Genomic DNA, 16798 nt, shown 5'->3' with positions numbered 1-16798 from the left:
AAGAGGAAATGGCCGAGCGTGTGTGTTGTCTGGGGGTCCAGAAACTCCACGCTCGCATTTCCGGGGTGGTCTTTTTCCCTTAGCCCAGGAAGCGTTCACAGTTGCTGGTATTCAAGATAAAAATAGGAAACGTGACCGGGATTTCACACCTCCTCTGTATGTACGTCTATCCTCCATCTTATCCCTTCTATTTTAGGTCATTGTTTCCCGAAAGAAGGCCTACAGACCGGCCTCTTTTGTCACAGAGCGATAGCGCTATGTAGTGGGTGTCGACATGACTCTCCTTCGTCTTCAGGAGCGATCTCTGGTGTCTGCCTGGAGTGTGGGGAGGAGCTGCATGGCCTCTGCCAATGCTTCCAGTACTTTGTTATACATTGATGAAAACCTTGATGGCTCCAGTGAAGCGAGAAGTAGAACTCTGTATCCCGTTCTTTAGGGCTCCTACAAAGGACGCTACTCGAATTTAAAGTCCGAAATGTCCTTGTGTTGTGAAATTTGCCGTAAATAGTAAGGAATCGTCCTGAGGTGATGTTTCAGAGTCAAGTGAGTCCAGGTGTCTTACACTTCTGCTTCTGGCTTTGTCTTTCCCAGGTTCAGGTGGAACAATAGAGGCTGCATGTGGGTGAAAAAACTGCTGAGGTGACCACTGCATTTTGCTGACGACAAGTCAAGTTTAGTGTCGAGGCTTCAATCAAGAATGGACAATAAGTTAGCGTAGTGAATTAAACATCAAGCTTACATACAAGCATAGTTTACCTTAATTCCTTCCCAGAAGTCTCGGGTCCCGTGTACAGAAGTGATTTGCTTCAAGTCGTGGTAAGTTGCTCCAGTGTACACGTACTTATCCTCTGACACTGACGTATAAAGCAGTGTGCATGACGTGCAGGAGACAATCCCAATTAATTAAGGCCAGCCAAATGGCAAACCAAGACAAGTGTGCTTCCATGGTGGCAGGCGATTTTCTTCTGTAAAAGGTTCAGGTGTTCATGTTTAACAGTTAAAAAACACATTGAAAAGGAGAATTTACGGCAACACCTCTACTTCAGCTGTGGCTCAGTATGCTAGCTTTAAAAAGGGCCTAAGTATATTTTGTGGTTTCCTTTGCTATAGTGTGTTATAATGGTTTTTGGTACACACTTAAAAGTAAGACATACCTTCTAAAAGGGTAAATGTTTGTATTCATTGATTAATTAGGTGTGAACACATTTCAATAAATCTTATAAGCTGTTTATAGACATTGAGCATGAACAGGGACTGTTGACGTTGCTGCCAAATAGTGAGCCCACATTTATCTGTACTGCTAAGCCTTATGGCTACTTAGCTTACTACATCTTCTTCATCAGCCAGCATCCTTGGTATCTGTTGTTCACTGAGTTGATTCTCGCTAAGTAGCCAATATAAGGCTTATTCATCTTGCCAAATAGTGAGCCTGTGTTGATGTATGAAAACTATGTTAGAACTGGTTTATAAATGGTTCTTAATGATTAATAAAGTGTTTACAACCTAATTCTAAACCCTTTATGAATCCTTTATGAGGGTAGTCTTATTGTAAAGTGGTACCCATTAATCCATTGGGGTTTTCACTAACCTTTACAAATGAAATGGTAATAACGAAATCTAATCCCTTGATCTTCTTTAAATGTAACTCTTTCATTATAATTACCAGTATTTGTATGTCAAAACATAGTGCCTAGCACTTAAGGAAACATACTTTTAGCCGATAATGAAATGGACAGGCTTCCTAAAACTTGAAATACGGAGAAGCCTCCCACCTGCCTGATGATGATGATGATGATGATGATGATGATTAGGTTTAACTGCACTCTGAAACTGTTATGTCTAGGTAGCGAATGACCCAACAAGTCATTATCCAGCTGTATTTAAGAGCTAGCATCACCTGGAGCTCCTGATGTTCTCTCAGCAGTCGGTCGTACTCCCTGGCGAGACCATCTGCCTGCTTCTTCATTACGTCTGCCTCGGACTGGGACTTCTTCACAGCTGAAGTGGAAACAAGCACACATTAACATAGGGAAGCCACATTTTAGACGATGTGCGAAAATTATTTAACATGACGGAGGATATTTGCACATGTACATGGATATTTACCATCTTCTGAGGTCTTCAGCTCCTCTTTCGTTTTCTCCACTTCTTTCCTCAACAGCTCCATGCCCTCTGCAGTAGCCTTATCGCCCTTCCCCTCCATCAGAGTCTGAAAATGATTATCACAGTTACTTGTCAAGCTAACTGCTACGATGAGATGAAATGTTCACAGTGTGTCTTCACATTTAAAGACGGTTAATGAAGGGAAGCAAACGAAGTATGATAGATAAGTGTCTCAAACATAGGTGGGTCAATTGTGTCTGTCTCTATATACAAGCAAAAAACAAACAGATGGTTGTAAATAACAGGGTTTTGGACAACACAAGGTACATTAACTAAAGTCTGACTCTGACCACCCATTGGCCACTCACCTGGACAAGAGGAGTGGATGTTAAAAGAAAGAAAACACCCAGGAATCTGGCCTTAAATAACTGGAAATGTTTTAAACTGTCTCACAATGTCTAAAAAGAATCTCCACTGCAAGAGGAGTTTAAATTATAAGCAAAAAAAGCAACATATAAAGTCCGACACATTTTGTTTGCTTTTAGAAGTCAGGTACATTGTTCATTAGAAGGGTGTAGGGATGCCAGCGATTATTCGATTATTCTAATATTCGTTAGTCTCCATAATCGAAAATTATTTTAAAAATTCGATTTTATTTATATATATTATTATTTATGTTTTTTTTTCTTTTTCTGGCTTAGTTTCAACCAAAAATATAGACTAATGCTAATAATAGTATTAATAATTGTAAATGGCCATTGGTCACACCCGTCACACCACCAGTTTGTTTTACTGTAAACTTGGAGGAAGCCAGCAGCGCAGAGTTACTGCTACACACCACCGCCCCCCCCCTCTCCGTCACACGCGCGATTGATTTATTGGAGCGAGAACACAACTAATGATGAACAAAGTAAAGAGGGGGGGCGGGCGTCGAATAATCGATTATTATTCGCCAGGGCTGTCCGATTTTGATCATGGTCAGTTTCTGGCATCCCTAGAAGGGTGTCAGACTTATTCATTGTCTGACGAAGATTTTGCATTATATAAAACATATTTAGTGTAGTCTATGCCGAACCTTTTTCAGCAGCTCATTGTCCTCTGTGTATTTCTTGGCAGCCTGGTTAGCGTTGTCAGCCTGCAGCTGAAGAGCAGCCGTGCTGCCAGACGCTGATGCCAGTTGGTTTATCAAGGTGACCACTCGCTTCATGACCCTGCAAAAAGACAGTGGGAATTACAGGGGTCTGGGAAACACATTTGATATGTTATGGTATCAGTATAAGACAACAAAGACTCACAGCCAGAGGAAGACAGCAAAGCCTGAGATGTAGAGGTTCCTCTGGGCTCTGAAAAGCTTCATGTGGAGGTGATCGAACATGTTGGGCTGCAGCTTGGCATCGGAGCTAAGATCTTTAGCTGAATATTTTCTCACCTCACGCACTGCATCTAAAGAAAGACAAGTAGACAATGACCACAGAGTTAGACTTTTTATACTGGGGAATTTTGAGGTAATTCTCCATAGAGAGGCGAAGTCCCTCCCCTTCCGGGGAGCTCCATGGGACCTTATTTCTGAAAAACTATGTATTGAAGTCAATGGGGAGAGAAAGATTATCTTTCGATCCCGTTTGAATTGTGCCACGAATTACACACATAATGTTTGTCAATTTAAAAGATAATTTTGCAAGTCAAAAAAATACAAATGTGTCGTAAAACTGTGAAGTAACACATTACTTTGTGTGAAACCGCTCAATGAACTACATCTCCCGTCTCGCACCACACACCAAGACGGCCGTCACGTTGGCACATTTCACTTCTTTCTTTCAGAATGAGGCGAAAAGTATTAAAAGAGGTGAAAATCACTACAAGTCTGGACATGGTGAGAGCTGTACACAGAAGGGGAGTTAGTCGGTTCCGTAAGAGCCATCATGCAGGACGGGGATTCTGGGATTTGTAGTCTTTCTAGTTGTGTATTTTTCATAGTCTTATATTTCAACAGTTTTACGACAAACTGTGACTTTTTTGACGTGGAAATTATTTGTTATTATATGTGTAATTCGTGGCACAATTCAAACGGGATCGAAAGATACGTTTTCTCTCCCCATTGACTTCATTACATAATTTTTCCGAAATAAGGTCCCATGGGTCGGAAGTAGATGGGCGGGACTTCGCCTCTCTATACAGGCAATCTATTTGAGAGAGTGCAAGAAAGTGGTTTGATGAACCTTAATGATAATATATTTATCCAAAATACATACGTAGTTATTTTTGTCCTTATTTTTTCCTTAAGTAATTTGTAGGATGCAGGTTTAGTGAATTGGGTAGGTTAGTCCAAACATATCAATACTTAATGTCGCCTATAATTTTTCTGCTTAATCTTACTTCAGTTTTACCATTTGTTTATCATCACATGACTGACAGAAGAAGTTAAATAAACTTACATAATAGGGAAGAACAAGTCAGCAAAACTGTGTGGTGCAAAATCATGTGAAGGTGTATGTTAAAGACAAAAGTAAAGGGATGCTCTGCTCGATCTGAGTGACGCTCTGCCTGTTGCTGTGTATGGCTCAGGGATTCATCCAAAACATACTCAGAAAACTGCTGTTGCATGACCAATAGTGATGGCAACATGAGGTAAAGAAGTGTCTACCTTATAAAATACACACATTTTTGGGACCAAATGACCCCCAAATTACTAAGATTGTTAATATTGTGGATAACTCTAATAAACTTTAGATTATCAGCAAACCATACTTTTATTTATATATAATTTTAAGAGGATAACTGTGTCTGTAGGCAGTGTAGAAATTAAATAGGAGACAACTTTGAGGGTCCCTGTCCCCTATATGGTTGGTTATTATGATCAATCAACATGAAGAAAACATTCTGTTCACACTTCATATTTTACTTACCAAGGAAGAGAACAATGAGTATTATAATCATTGTAAGAAACACTTTGTTCCAGAACCTCGACATACAGCTCCAGATCCTCAGCTGGAAAATACTCTGCCATCTGTAACCACCCACACATAAACACAAGCATTTATTGACAGGCAGAATGTCACTGACTCCTCCTTTATGCAATATACAATAACAATCTTTTGCAAAATCACTATTGTCACAGCAAGGTGCAACGCTTACCCTATCTTTCAGTTGGGTATATTATGAGATCATGTTGTGATAATACAAATATGAACTACATGTAGGGTTTTGGGAGACTACTACTTACCTCCTGGCTGAGATGAAGGGTAAACAGAGGATGACAAGAATGCCCATCTCCACATAGAGAAAGAGGGCCACAACAGTCCATTGCAGCGTCATCTTTAGTGGGAGCTTCTGATGAAAACCTGACGAATATAGGCACGATGCTATCAAGAAAAACAGGCAAGACCTGGGTTGTGACTATACAGAACAAAAAGCTCAGTCAGTACAGTTGGGAGGTTTAGCTAGCACAAATGGCTTTAATTCCACTTCGACAACAATGCAACCTCAGTTGAGAAATATGTATCTTAAGCTTCTTATCCACTCTGTTCATAGTTCACAATACCTTAACGTAAACTCATGCAAACTCACGTCACTGCAATCTACGCCACACTGCCACAAACAGTGTGCTTTGTATTTATTGGAGGCAAATGTACGAAACATATTATTTCACTCTTTACATCATAAATCCAATGCTTCATGAATATAAGCTAACGTTATACTAAAAGCTATCGTTAACTATCCTGGCGATAAGGAAATAGCCTAAGCTATTGTTAACAAGCTCAACACTTTAAAATGGCAAGAAGGTAGACTGCTTTGTGTCAGAATTCCAAATCAAAGATGCACAACTTACCAGCAAATTACTAAAAATACGAATTAAAAGAGAGTAACTATAGTAACTCCTGAAATCAGCCAGAGAAAGTTTATAGGCTATGAGTCTCACTTCCTGTTCCTGTGGTTTCTAAGGCGGCTCGTTAGTTAAATCCAACTTCCGGTTCCCTTTCTTTTCAGAATAAAAATATTTCATTGGCAGTTATCAAAAATCACCAGGGCGGAGAACTTCACAGTCGTTTGTTAATTTATTTTTTTACAAGATAAACAATATACACATAGCATATAAAAGACAATATAAACTCTGTACCAGTATTACCTTGTACTTATTTAAATTGTATTTTCTAATATAAAAGACTGCTAATAAATAATATAAAGTCAATCCATGATGCTGAATATATTATTTTTTTGTGATGCTGTTATATGTATGTATCCAATGTTCCACGTTATATATATTTTGTGAGACGAAAAAAAGAAATCAAGCGTCAGTAGTATTCCTCACTGTTTAAGACAAGCAATTATTACAAATGAATATATTCTACAAGATACTGATAAGATCTGGCTTCATGGGAGAGATTATCAGAATAAAAAAGACATCAGTGATTCACCTCAATAGCTTAGCAGTTTTATTTGGCATAAAAAAGACACAGAAACAAGAAAATGTTAAAATGTTAAAATCTAAAATATCACATTTTCATATTCTCATGTTGCCAGATCACGCACCAACCCATATGTGTTTTGGAGGTAATCTATGACAGCTGAGGTACTGGATAGAGAATTAAAAACTTTTTTCTCAGGCATGGAGCTAACCCTCTCAAGCATGTAGATAAGGTGTTGGTGGAAGCAGGTGAATGAAGTTCCCTGCTCTATAGCCATGTCCACCCAGTCCCATATACACTCCAGAGGGGCATCCTCATAGCCGCTGAACATGGCAGGGTTTGCAAGCAACCCCCGTGCAGCCATAACACCTATAAAGAAAAGAAAACAAGAAATTAGCAAATTCAAAAGGGAATATTGTCATTATTATTGTCTAGATGTATTAATGTACTTGTTCAAGACTGGGATTTGTTGTAAACAAACATACCATCGACACCAGTGAGCTGGTGAATGGACTCCACATCACGAAGGTACTTTATGTCCCCATTGGCAATGACAGGGATGGACACGCTGTCTTTGATTAACTTGATGGCATCATAATGGACTGTCTGGTGGCGTTCTTCTGCTGTGCGGCCATGAACAGTTATCCATGAGACTCCTGCTGATTCAGCCTTCTGGCACAGATCTACTGTCTGCCTCAGGTCCTTGTGAATTCTGTGGGTGAAGTTCATTTATTTTTGTATTAGTGTTATTATTAGGTTTTGACTATGATTTTTAACACATAAAGGTACTAGGTACGGATTCTACATGTATTGATTATTGAAATATGCAAACGTTTTTAACTGGCACAGTATAAAGTATTAAACATGAATGGATTATTTACGACAATGCTGGTGTAATGGGTCTTTTAAAGTATAGACATATAACTTAAACAAACAATCTTGATCCAAATCCTTTAAACCTTTAAACATATATTCAATTTTGACCAAGAATACAGAAGAGGACCTTTTAAAAAGTACTGACATGATTTCTGGCCGGCAATAAGATAATGATGTAACTGCAATAAGTGTATATCTGCCAATATATAAGCCTTGTAGTGTAGCTGAAGTATAACATCAGATATATAACTAAATACATATTATAAGTGGGTGAAGGGTGTTTACCTTATTTTAATGGATGCTGTGTAATTTGGATTGTCTACTTGGTTTCGGACATGTGTGACCATGTCTTTCACCAGTTCAGGCTTGTTGATGAGGCATGCACCATACCCAGCTGACGTAGCCCATCTGAAAACACAACAACAAAGTTAACCAAACAACTGAGATAAAACCTTCGGAAAGATCTTCAAGCATGCTTAGTTGTCAAAGAGTTTAAGAGAGTTTTTCTGTATAACTGTCCTTCAGGGTAACACTTCATTAATATTCAAAATAAAACCATAACATAAAAACAGAAACATACTATTTTGTTATTCTATTAGAAGTGAAGAAATTAATTAAATGTGAGATTTTGAGCCTCTATAAAATCCAGTTGATTAAATAATAAAGTTACACAAAAATGAACTGAGCCCATATTGTATCAGGGCCTGCTGTCAGTGACTGTACCTCTGGGGGCAGCCACAGTTGAGGTCAACTCCATCTGAGAAAGGTGCTACCACACAGGCTGAATCAGCCAGAGTCTGGGCATCATGGGCAGCAAACTGCACTATCAGAGGCCGGTCACCTGAGGAGGAAAAGGAATAACACACAACTATAATACAAATCAAGTGTCAACAAGACATTTATTTACAGGCAAGATTGACATATTTGTGTACAAATGCTAATCATTTCAAAGTGGCCTTGCTTGGAGCAACACATTACAGAAACACAATGATTACGCTCACATTTTAATGTTGCCACTCACTTTCATTGGTAGTGAATTCACTGTCTCTGGCTTTGACTGATCGCATGAAGTCATCAGCCACTATCATTGGGGTGAAGCAGATATCACAGTTGTATTTCCTCACCAAGGACCTGAATGCAAGCCTATGAAACAAATACTTTATTTCGCATGGTATGCAACAGACACACAACAAAGGGCAGTTGTACCACTACCTACAGCATGTCTCATGTTTAAGGCAGGACACAGAGCACTTCAAACTGTTGTAAAATTAGGAAAACTAACGTTAATTGCTTAACATTATGCATTTAACTTGGACGTGTTTTCTTATAGAATTTCACGTGGTTAATGGTTCACTGACGTTATAAGCAAAAATAGCTAAATGAATAGCTACCAGTACATAATAAAAACAGCCTCCACTTACTTTGAATATCGTACCATCGGAGCACATATTTTCAGGACCTTTCCCTTTTCAAACATGTCCATAATACTGCTGCTATGGTTAGAAGTCTCCATTCTTCACATGTAGTACTGTCTGCTAGCCAGTTAGCATAACAAGCCACAAGCTATCCAAGAGTTTAGTTTAAGGATAGGTTATGTCGTTGCATCTATTTCATTGTTTCAAAGACAAGAACAGAGTGAAAATACAAAGTAAAATCCCACACAGTCACATACAGCTACATATTTTGCTAGGGTTACTTCGTATCACTTATAAACAACGGTACTTTCAGTCCACATGCGGAAGATAAATGTAGGCGTGTTAACGACCTCTGAACCCATACGTCATACATGTATCGATGTGTACGTCTATCTTTTTTTTCTTCAAAATCCTTACCATAATCTATCAAACAATTTAAATAGTTCAGTTTGTTTAACATGCAGTCATTTTGTATTAAGAAAAATATTGAAACCCTTGAAATTGTGTTTAATGTAGTTCATCATACAATGCTGCTTTCAGGTGCTGTGGGAAAGTGTCGTTTTTTTAGCTTTTGGTTCACTGAAGCGCACAAAAAGCCTAAGCATGAGTTTGTGTACTATAAATTGGCTCATTGCATATGTGTAGGGACGTACAAACTATTCCAAAGCCATCAAGAAACAGGGCAAAGCTGGTTTGATGGGAATACGAACATTACATTATTTTTGACACTTAGAGCACCAACTTACATTCATCCTGTGTACTATCTTTACATGAAAATACAATATTTTGGCACCTTAAACATAAAGGAAGACAAGCTAGAGAAAATATATTAAATGCTGTGGCTTCAGTGACACTTTATTAAATCTAGTAAATACAATTTTGAACAGCCTTTTCTAACTGATACACTCAATACTTAGCAGGTTGTGCAAAAGCATCTCCATTGGTGGAACAATGGGTCAGATGTGAAAAGGGAAAACTGAAATACACTGAGGAAATTATGCAAGAAGTCACGTAATACCTACTTTCATCAGGTCTTAGACTGCCAGTGGTGGAGGCATCTTCTGGGTAACCACCTTTTATATATATACAGTCCATGGTAACCACCCTCGCAAAGAAATGCTCAACAAACACTGAACTTATAGAATAAGCCCTAATGGTGTGGTGAGTGAATCCATTCGGTAGAACATACTTATTAATCATAAAAACAGAGATTTCTTGTTGGATTTAATGTTGTTACTAGCTTTTTGTGAAATTAGAAAAAAGTCCAAATGCATGTTATCTTAATTATCTCTATGTATCACAAAGTGAAGTTTTATTAAATCCAAACAAAGGTCTTAAATATAGAAAACTTGATTTGAAGCAGCTGGGAAGAGACCAAAGGGCAGACCTAGGACCAGGTGGAGGGATTATATCTCTTTGCTGGCCTGGGAGCGCCTTGGGATCCCCTAGTCAGAGCTGGTTGATGTGGCCAGGGAAAAGAAAGTTTGGGGCTCTTTGCTGGAACTGCTACCCCCGCGACCGACCACGGATAAGCGGGAGAAGATGGATGGATGGATGGATTTGAAGCAAAGAATCAACCTCACTTTGGAATGACAGGTAGTCCTCTGTAATTCCCTCTCTGGCCACAGGAGAGCATCAGAGCAGCACAATTCTAAATATATCTCTCCCTGTGAGTGGTCTGATGCGGGTAACCCAAATTCAAAAGTACCCGTTCATTTCCTACCTGAAAAGATCTATAGGAAATGTGTCCCCCCCCACCTCATAAAATACAACATTGAACTGATGAGCACTTTATTTCAAACTGGCACTGCAGCGATTAATATATAAAAGCATCAATAAGACTCAAACGGCATCAACAAAATATCCCTTGCCATGACTGTGGAGAGACCCGTTAAACAGCTGATAAAATCTCAGAAACTGAAACTCCAACATAATAAATACAATTTCAATCCAAAGAAAGTGATGGCAGTGGAATGCAGCTTGTAGATGATATCAAAACATATATATCCACTTCTCAGTAAACTCTGAATTCATGACACATTAAAATCAATCTCAACATCTCAACAAACAGAAGAGTTCCCTTATCTAGCAACATTTACAAAATACATTATGAATCATAGCAATGTCCAGAAAGAAGGCTTGTGGGAGCTTGGTTTGTGTCTATGTTGTGCAGAAACACAAAATACCCTGTGAAGAAAGAAGACGTGTGTTAAGTATTATCACTACATCCTCTGTAGACAAACAGTTACAGTGTGTATAAGCTTGAGATTTCTTAGCATGCATCTAAACCCCGGCATGCATCACATTTTATTTTTACTTTCCCTTTTATCTCTCTCTTCTCTATGTTTGGGATCACTTGTTCTGAGTGGACACAGGCCTCAAGTTCAAATTTAAAACCAATCACAATTCATAATTGCCCAATTGATGTCACATTCACCACATCCCTGTCCTATGAGCCTATTCTACAGCCATTACAAAACAATCACACATGAGCATGCCTTTGGAAACCGAAAAGCTGCGTGAAAAGTGAAATATTAAATGAAATATCCTTTCCAATGGATAGACCACACATTGAAAGGTGCAGGTATGGACCATGTAACACCGTCGCACAGCACAGGTGCTTCCTGTCTGAAGTTTAGGAAGGGGACTGAAAAAGATGACACAAGTGTAAAAAGACAACACAGCAGGTGGATGGCAGCCAGCCTTAGGGGAGCTACAGTATAAGGGCCTTGGGCATAGCACCCTTGTGTTCCCGGCCACCTGTCCCATCACTGAGGGAGCTCTCTGCGACCAGCTCCACACTAGAGAGGAAACGTTTAGATAGTCGGTTGCAGTTGTAGCTCAGCTCTGTGGTGTAGAGGGCGCTGGTTTTCTTGGGGTAGACAATGGTGGTACTCTTGAAGTGCTGTGGTCGATGGCGAGGCTGGAACTCCAACTGTGTCTTGTAGTGGCGCCAGGTACTGTGGGGCACCGCCATGATGGTCTGCCTGCAGTGTTCAAGGCCACGGCCAGTGGGCTGCAGGGCCAGGGCCTGGATGAAGTGGCGGTCCGAGTCGTAGTGCACGGATGAGGTGTATCTGTAAAGGAGGGAAAGTGTGATGGTTTTACTTTAACTAGTCTGAATCATACCTACACTAAATATCACTACAACACAAGTCTGCCCAACTCCAACTTCTTGTTGGCTCATTTACACACTTTGCAGTTGTTAGCTTTCTTGGTACACAATACAACAACTCCTCAGGGTGTTCCATTTTGTGCAGCATATCATCAAGCAGCAAACCAACCTACCGTATTTCCTTTGGCGGTAATGGATCAAGTGCTATGCCTTCCCCAAAGGACAATGGGTGTAGCTGCTGGAAAGATCCGGTGGGTAAAACTGGAACCTGCAATGCAGAAGTCAGCCACACAGTCAAAACAGAGCCAATAGTGTAAATTCTCATAGGCCCATTCAGAGCAGAAAGCCACTTTCTGAACATCCAGCAAGTTCTCGCAGGTAGGCCTATGTTAAAATCATTGTCAAAGGACTTCCAAAAACATTGAGGTTAACTGACATGTGACCATTTCTGAGCTAACGTCCTGTGTGCAGTGGACACATTTATTCCAAAGACTCCCTGCAATTTCAAGGATAAATGATCATTTTACGTTTGCACAAGCATGTGTGGAAACTAGCACAATTGCAATACTAAATTCCTAGTAGTACGCCAAGTCTTATAGACTATCAAGTACATGTTCAGATGGAATCTGTGGTCGTTGAATGCAAAGGGAATTTATATATTACTGCTTAGATCAGTACAATACTCAGGTAGTAGTATTACCTACCAGGGAGACCCTTTCCTCGTCCTCAATCACCGGGCTCACGCCACCTTTATCCGGACACACAGGCAGCAGCCAGGCGCTGGGGCTCGGGCTCGGGGGTAACCCGGAGTCCGGGCTGTCAAGTCCTCTCTCAACCCTGCAGCTCATATCCAGTGGATCTCCTTCACAAACATTTGGCAAGTTCAACCTGCCAACCATTTCTAGTCAAACGTTGCAAAAGTCCAGCGACTGAAACGGAGATTGCAACAGAATAACAGATTGCAGTTCCTCAGGAGTGTTTTTCCGATCCGTTAGGGTTTGTTGCAATGCTTCACGGTGTTGCTAACCTCTCCCCTGACAGGATGCACGTCTGCCCGCTGGAAATATAATCAACCAGGCGGTAATTCGGTCCAAGGGGCGCCCGAGGTTAAAAGGAAAATAAAAATAAAAAAGGTCCTTTACTTTGGATTTCAAAAAATATCAAAGCATCACCGGCGCGGTGAATGTGTATACAAATATCAGAAAGTGTGTCCGCTTTTAGCACTAAGCAGAGAGAGGCTGAGGGAGCCCTGCTGCCCGCGGCTCGTCTTCAAACTTATTCCCTCACAGGGGCTTTCAGATCCACAGACACACCAAAGGAAACGCCTTTTGGAGCTTTTACATGCTCCTGATTGGATGCAGGATAAGTGGCAACCAGAGACGGAGCTGGTCATGGGAACTTTTCCAGCCCCACATTTAATATTGGATCCTGGTAAAATCAGGTTGATATATTTATTGGTATTGTGCACATTGAAGCTCTGTACACACATGGATACATGGAGGCAATGTTTTTAATAGTGTTGACACAATTCAGACACGGCAAAGAATCAACGTTTTGTAGCTAAATGCAGGAATGTGTACACCAATGCATTTGCATTTTCTTGATTTATTACAACTGAGAGGCACTGCATCAAACTCTCTGATCTTCAAATAAGTAGCTGATTTTATTTGTCTTCCAGAGAGTGATATATACTGCAAGTGAAATTGCTGAGAATACATGAAAGACCACATAAAGTGTTGAAACAAGTTTTCTCAATTTGCAGTTTGCCCTACAAATTCCGATAGAAGGATAAATAATACACAAAAACAAACGTTTGATTTAATGTCAAATCGTACTGATCGCCACACTAAATGCTCACATACTTTACAGTATAGTATACACCCGAAGCAACGGCATCAGTTAAAAGTCTTCAGCTAGCTGGTTCTCATATGCAAATCAGTCTAGAGAGATTTCAAAAGCCAAGACAAAGCCAGCCTCATTTCTGACTAAAGATGGGAATATTTCTCTACAGGATCTCCAACTGAATACAGTTAGCCGCACTGCAACCCTATATAGTGTACAGTATATACACTGCGCAATAATGTTACAAAGCTCAGACATTGGTAAAAATGTACAGAGTTGAATGACATATGCAACAACAGCCAGTAGCATTTGAGGAAGGGTCTTCATAATCCAGCGTCAGCTTGTGTTGATATTATTGTCGTTCAGAACATTCTCTTTCTCAATGATGACTGAATGGATAAAATGAAGTCTTTGACATGACCACCATCCAGGCCTTCAGTCTTTTACATTTTCAAGATGACATTTCAGTGAATTTGTCATTTCACAATCTTTTCTTGATGAGTTTCTCCAGTTTGCGGATGCGGGAAGACTCTTGCTCCGGGGTGGGGGCACTGAATAGAGAGGGGCCACTGTCGGCCCCTGATGGCGGAGTGGGTAGCCTCTGCCGGAATAGCTCCAGCATGCTGCTCTGTTCACTGCGCTTCAGACCCTTCACAGCCATGCACACAAACAAACACAAGAAAGAAAATTCGATTAGTTCTCAAGAAAAGACAAAATTAAAAACTACGAGTTAGGTAAAAAGAGAGAAAATGCTAAATTACAATGTGAAAGCTAAAGCTGTGGAATAGTTTGACATTTCAGGGATACGCTTTTTTTTTCAACCAAAAGAGAGATAAGGATCTCAACAGCATTAAACCTGTATGTTCATGTTGAAGCTGGAGCCAGCAACCAGTTAGGTCAGCTCAGCATAAAGTCTGGAAGGGCAATTGCTAGACTGGCTCTATCAAAGGTAACACAATCTGCCAACCAACACTTCTAAAGCTCACTAACTAACTTGTTATATCTTGTTTAATCCGTACACCAAAGACAAAAGTGAAAAGAAACGACCACTTTTGGTTTTATGTGCAGCTGTTAATTAGTGCACTTTAGAGGTTCTGGTAGGCAGATTTAGTTACCTTCCAACAAAACCTTGACAGTTATTTCATTCCAGTAGGCTAAGCTAACTAGGTCCAGGTCCAGCTTCGAAATTGAAGAAAGAGATGAGAGCAAGTTTTCACTCTGCTTTTATAATAACAAAAAAAGTCGTATTTCCAAAAATGTCAAACTATCCTTTGAAATGACTGTTAAAGTAAAAAACAACTGACCTTCATGTCCAGGATCTTCTGGAAGGTCTCAGGATTTCCGTCAGCCAGGAGCTTGATGTAGTTATCAACAAACACCACTGGTGGTTCATGTGGGGCCATCACCACCTGTGGAAAGTAGAGTTTAATGTTGGGTTCAACCCTCCCTCCTTTCCTGTGAACCATCATGGGACGACCCAAGAGATCTTTAAATGATCCCACATGGGGCAGCTACGGCCCAAATGAGGGAAAGGGGGGGCCGCAACTGACAAAAGCATGTAGTTCTGGCTACAAACAATGTTGGGACTATGGTTCTAAATTTAGGAGCCCGATCCTCACTCTTTTTTTTCTTTTACACGGCAATTACTCCATGCATCAGTGGCAAGAAATGGTTTCACCGGTAATTATGTTGGGGGTATAATGAGTCCGGGCAAAAATCAGCATTAGTCAAGAGCAGACAGAAAAGGTTTAATGAGGCACATGTCTTTTTGGATTAGATTCTATTGGTGTCTTTTTTTCCCTACAATACGAGCACGAGACTGGAAAACGTGGATTGGGTAGCATGTCTTACAGCAGCTACAAAGCAGGCAGACCAACACATGGCTGACAGACCCCCACCTCCATGCACACAGGGATCATCTGACTAAATGTTTCTCATTTCCTTCAATTCTAAAAAAGACCAAATCTGTCAGTGTTTACTTTTTTTTACTCAAGGTGAAACATATGGGAAGGTGAGTGAAACAGTGAGGGAGATAGTTTAGAAATCAGAAGCAGGAGAAAAGAGGGAAGAGCAGCCATGAAAGAATTGTGTGGAATTCTTTGCTTTCCCTGCTGACTGTGATTTACTTAGCAACTGTCCTGGAGCCAGGCCAAAGGAAAGGCCTGTAGGGACCTTGTAAAAAAACAGAAAAGGGGAGGGGGGGGGTTAAGAATGAAAAAAAGGGGCATAAAAAAGGATATAACATGGAATCTCTCCTGGAAATGGACATATTCTGTGCATTTCCAGGAGATGTTCAATGTTAAATGATATCGTGCAAAATGACAGGCTACAACTCTCTTCCAGACGTTTAAAAACACTTTCCCCGCTGAGGACTAGTCTGATTGGTAGTTATCTGGCCCCCTATTGCGTTCTTTTCTTTCTGTATTTGAGGTGAGCTTATAATCGGGGAGGTGGTGTGCGCGGGCTTCCTCCGCCTGATTCTTGTCGTTTAGTGTCGTGTTACGAGGGGTTAGTTGTTACGTCGTGAGCGACGAGTATCAGGTCAGAATTTTTTTTTGGTTATGTTATTTCTGTTTGTCCCCTTTGTGGTGCTTAGCTAATTCGGGGGAGTTCGTTGTTGTTGTGGTTGTCTTATCTTCTTTGCTTCTCTTTCGACTTCCTGGAGGCCTTGTGTCACCCCGGTGAAAGTGGTTTAATTTTTTTTTTGTTATTTTGTGGTTAGCACGGTGCGTCATCTCAGGGGTGCCGGGGGCTCTGAATTCGTGATTGGGGTCGCCTGATTGGGTCTACTTATGTCGTGGGATTCTTGTATGTACCGGGGACCTATTTGGGATCCTCCACCTATAAACGCCACGAAATTGGCTGGCGTATGTTTTAAGCCGTTAGGTATAATGCCTTTTTTCTGGAAGAGTACTGTGGTGGTGTGGGATAGAATACCTTCCTTTTAAGAAGTACGAGGCACATTGGGAATAATTTATCAGGACTATGATGGTCCCGATGAGGTCGGTTTTTCGTGAAATGTTCCGGTCATTTTATTACAA

At 40.5% G+C, this 16798-nt stretch overlaps 4 protein-coding genes across 6 annotated transcripts in view; all 4 read right to left on the bottom strand.

Moving 5' to 3' along the window:
* LOC104943184 (B cell receptor associated protein 29) overlaps nucleotides 1-6039 on the bottom strand; it is a 7755-nt gene extending 1716 nt beyond the window's left edge. The window contains exons 1-7 of one of the 3 annotated variants that reach the window (XM_010768520.1): nucleotides 5933-6039; nucleotides 5327-5499; nucleotides 5010-5110; nucleotides 3399-3546; nucleotides 3179-3314; nucleotides 2107-2209; nucleotides 1898-1998 (exon numbers count right to left, since the gene is read on the bottom strand). In XM_010768520.1, the coding sequence (XP_010766822.1) occupies nucleotides 1898-1998; nucleotides 2107-2209; nucleotides 3179-3314; nucleotides 3399-3546; nucleotides 5010-5110; nucleotides 5327-5418 (681 nt within the window). In that variant the 5' untranslated portion in view covers nucleotides 5419-5499; nucleotides 5933-6039. The remainder of the gene's footprint in view (nucleotides 1-1897; nucleotides 1999-2106; nucleotides 2210-3178; nucleotides 3315-3398; nucleotides 3547-5009; nucleotides 5111-5326; nucleotides 5500-5932) is intronic. The other 2 variants (XM_010768519.1, XM_010768521.1) reach the window with 2 other exon arrangements.
* A 482-nt stretch (nucleotides 6040-6521) lies between these two features.
* On the bottom strand, nucleotides 6522-9164 carry dus4l (dihydrouridine synthase 4-like (S. cerevisiae)). The gene is made up of 6 exons (XM_010768518.1): nucleotides 8807-9164; nucleotides 8407-8528; nucleotides 8109-8226; nucleotides 7671-7793; nucleotides 6995-7221; nucleotides 6522-6878 (listed from the first exon to the last, which is right to left on the bottom strand). The coding sequence occupies exons 1-6, from the start codon at nucleotides 8896-8898 to the stop codon at nucleotides 6613-6615; spliced, it is 948 nt and encodes a 315-aa protein (XP_010766820.1). The 5' UTR covers nucleotides 8899-9164; the 3' UTR covers nucleotides 6522-6612.
* A 1413-nt stretch (nucleotides 9165-10577) lies between these two features.
* On the bottom strand, nucleotides 10578-13186 carry rflnb (refilin B). The gene is made up of 3 exons (XM_010768517.1): nucleotides 12620-13186; nucleotides 12089-12183; nucleotides 10578-11877 (listed from the first exon to the last, which is right to left on the bottom strand). Exons 1-3 carry the CDS (start codon nucleotides 12812-12814, stop codon nucleotides 11514-11516), a joined length of 654 nt encoding a protein of 217 aa, XP_010766819.1. The 5' UTR covers nucleotides 12815-13186; the 3' UTR covers nucleotides 10578-11513.
* Nucleotides 13187-13407: 221 nt separating this feature from the next.
* The window catches only part of vps53 (VPS53 subunit of GARP complex), a 25704-nt gene continuing 22313 nt past the window's right edge, over nucleotides 13408-16798 (bottom strand). The window contains exons 21-22 of the mRNA XM_010768516.1: nucleotides 15062-15166; nucleotides 13408-14406 (exon numbers count right to left, since the gene is read on the bottom strand). Coding sequence (XP_010766818.1) covers nucleotides 14239-14406; nucleotides 15062-15166 — 273 coding nt within the window. The 3' untranslated portion in view covers nucleotides 13408-14238. The remainder of the gene's footprint in view (nucleotides 14407-15061; nucleotides 15167-16798) is intronic.

The sequence above is a fragment of the Notothenia coriiceps genome, unplaced genomic scaffold (genome assembly GCF_000735185.1).
Source record: "Notothenia coriiceps isolate Sejong01 unplaced genomic scaffold, NC01 NC01_scaffold00005786, whole genome shotgun sequence".
Taxonomy (NCBI): Eukaryota; Metazoa; Chordata; class Actinopteri; order Perciformes; family Nototheniidae; genus Notothenia; species Notothenia coriiceps.
The sequence above is the reverse complement of the archived record's forward strand: the minus strand, read 5'-3'. Positions and strand labels throughout refer to the sequence as shown.